Here is a 1,689-nt window from a genome sequence, read left to right as displayed (position 1 = left end):
ATATCTCTTTCTGTGTGAAAAAAGGCTGGTATTTAATTATTTTTTTCTTAACTTTTCCAGAAGAGTAATTTCCACTTTTAGTTTGATTCGAATGTAATGGTTTTTTTTCTTTCAATTCCTTTAGGAGAGATTTTGGGATTGTTGGGTCCAAATGGTGCAGGCAAAAGCACAATTATTAATATTCTGGTTGGTGATATTGAACCAACTTCAGGTCAGGTATGATTATATAAGGGTGTGGGATATGTTGAATGTGGCTTACATTTTTAAGATAAATTTTTAATGACAAATGGGATTTTGGTATTCAATTTTTATGTTTTTAGTATTCTTAGCTTGGCCAAATTATGTTCTTTTTGGCTATCTGTAAAAATAATGTATATGGTGAAATTTCCATACACACATGCATACATACATATATGGTATTTCTGCTTTTGTAATTCTTACATGCATGAGTGATTTTTCCACCAACTTTTTTTTGTTTTTTTTGGAGACAGAGTCTCGCTCTGTTGCTCTGTTGCCCAGGCTAGAGTGCCGTGGCGTCAGCCCACCTCACAGCAACCTCAAACTCCTGGGCTTAAGCAATCCTTCTGCCTAGCCTTCAAGTAGCTGGGACTACAGGCATGCACCACCATGCCCAGCTAATTTTTTGTATATGTTTTTAGTTGTCCAGATAATTTCTTTCTATTTTGAGTAGAGATGGGGTCTCGCTCTTGCTCAGGCTGGTCTCGAACTCCTGACCTCAAGTGATCCTCCCACCTCAGTTTTCCAGAGTGCTAGGATTACAGGTGTGAGCCACCGTGCCTGGCCTGTCCACCAACTTAATGGAAGACAATTGTATTAACTTCAGGATACATGGGAGCTAGTCTTTATTTTACACTATCATTAGTTAGTCTTTGATTATAAGCATGTCACTCACCATTTTGTGGAAACGTCACAAAACTGCCCTGGATCCCACTTCCAGCTTCTCTCTCCCTTGCTTACTGCACACCAGCCACACCAACACATTGCCTTCATGGTATGCCAGGCATACTCTTTTCTTTGAGGTTTTGCCCAAGATAATTCCTATGTTTGGTGATACCTTTCCCCTAGAAATTCAAATGACTCACTAATTCACTTAACTCTTCAGCTCAAATACCACCTTCCAGTGAGTCCCCCTGAGGATTCTAGTTAAACTTCCACCTTGCTTTCTCACCCAGCCGTGCGTTATAATTACTTTTTCTGTACATGTCACTGCATTCTAAGATATCCATCATCAAAAAGGAGTAAAAAATCTGACCTGATAATAAATACTCTGGCTGTAGGAAAGGGTTTGGATTAATCCACTTGCCACTTCCTTAACATGTAAATTAAGTAAAAATAGTAAAAATTGGTTTGTATTTCTGTAGGTATTTCTAGGAGATTATTCTTCAGAGGCAACTGAAGATGATGATTCCATTAAGTGTATGGGCTACTGTCCTCAGATAAACCCACTGTGGCCAGATATTACATTGCAGGAACATTTTGAAATTTATGGAGCTGTGAAAGGAATGAGTACGAGTGACTTGAAAGAAGTTGTTAGCCGGTAAAATAATTGTCTTTAGATTCCATTTTTTACTTGGGTGAAAGTTTACATTTTGTATTTTAAAAATTTCATAACAAGCATTTTTGTACATCATAATTTTTATAGATGGTACCACTTTTTCATATATTCTT

General features: G+C 37.4%; 1 protein-coding gene across 1 annotated transcript in view; it reads left to right on the top strand.

The window, feature by feature from the left end:
• The window catches only part of ABCA5 (ATP-binding cassette, sub-family A (ABC1), member 5), a 126,609-nt gene that overhangs the window by 115,295 nt on the left and 9,625 nt on the right, over window positions 1–1,689 (top strand). Inside the window, exons 18-19 of the mRNA XM_012662226.1 lie at window positions 125–216; window positions 1,383–1,558. Of these exons, the coding sequence (XP_012517680.1) occupies window positions 125–216; window positions 1,383–1,558 (268 nt within the window). The remainder of the gene's footprint in view (window positions 1–124; window positions 217–1,382; window positions 1,559–1,689) is intronic.

Source organism: Propithecus coquereli, unplaced genomic scaffold, assembly GCF_000956105.1.
Source record: "Propithecus coquereli isolate 6110/MARCELLA unplaced genomic scaffold, Pcoq_1.0 Scaffold76, whole genome shotgun sequence".
Classification (NCBI taxonomy): domain Eukaryota; kingdom Metazoa; phylum Chordata; class Mammalia; order Primates; family Indriidae; genus Propithecus; species Propithecus coquereli.
This window is presented reverse-complemented; position numbering and strand designations above follow the sequence as displayed.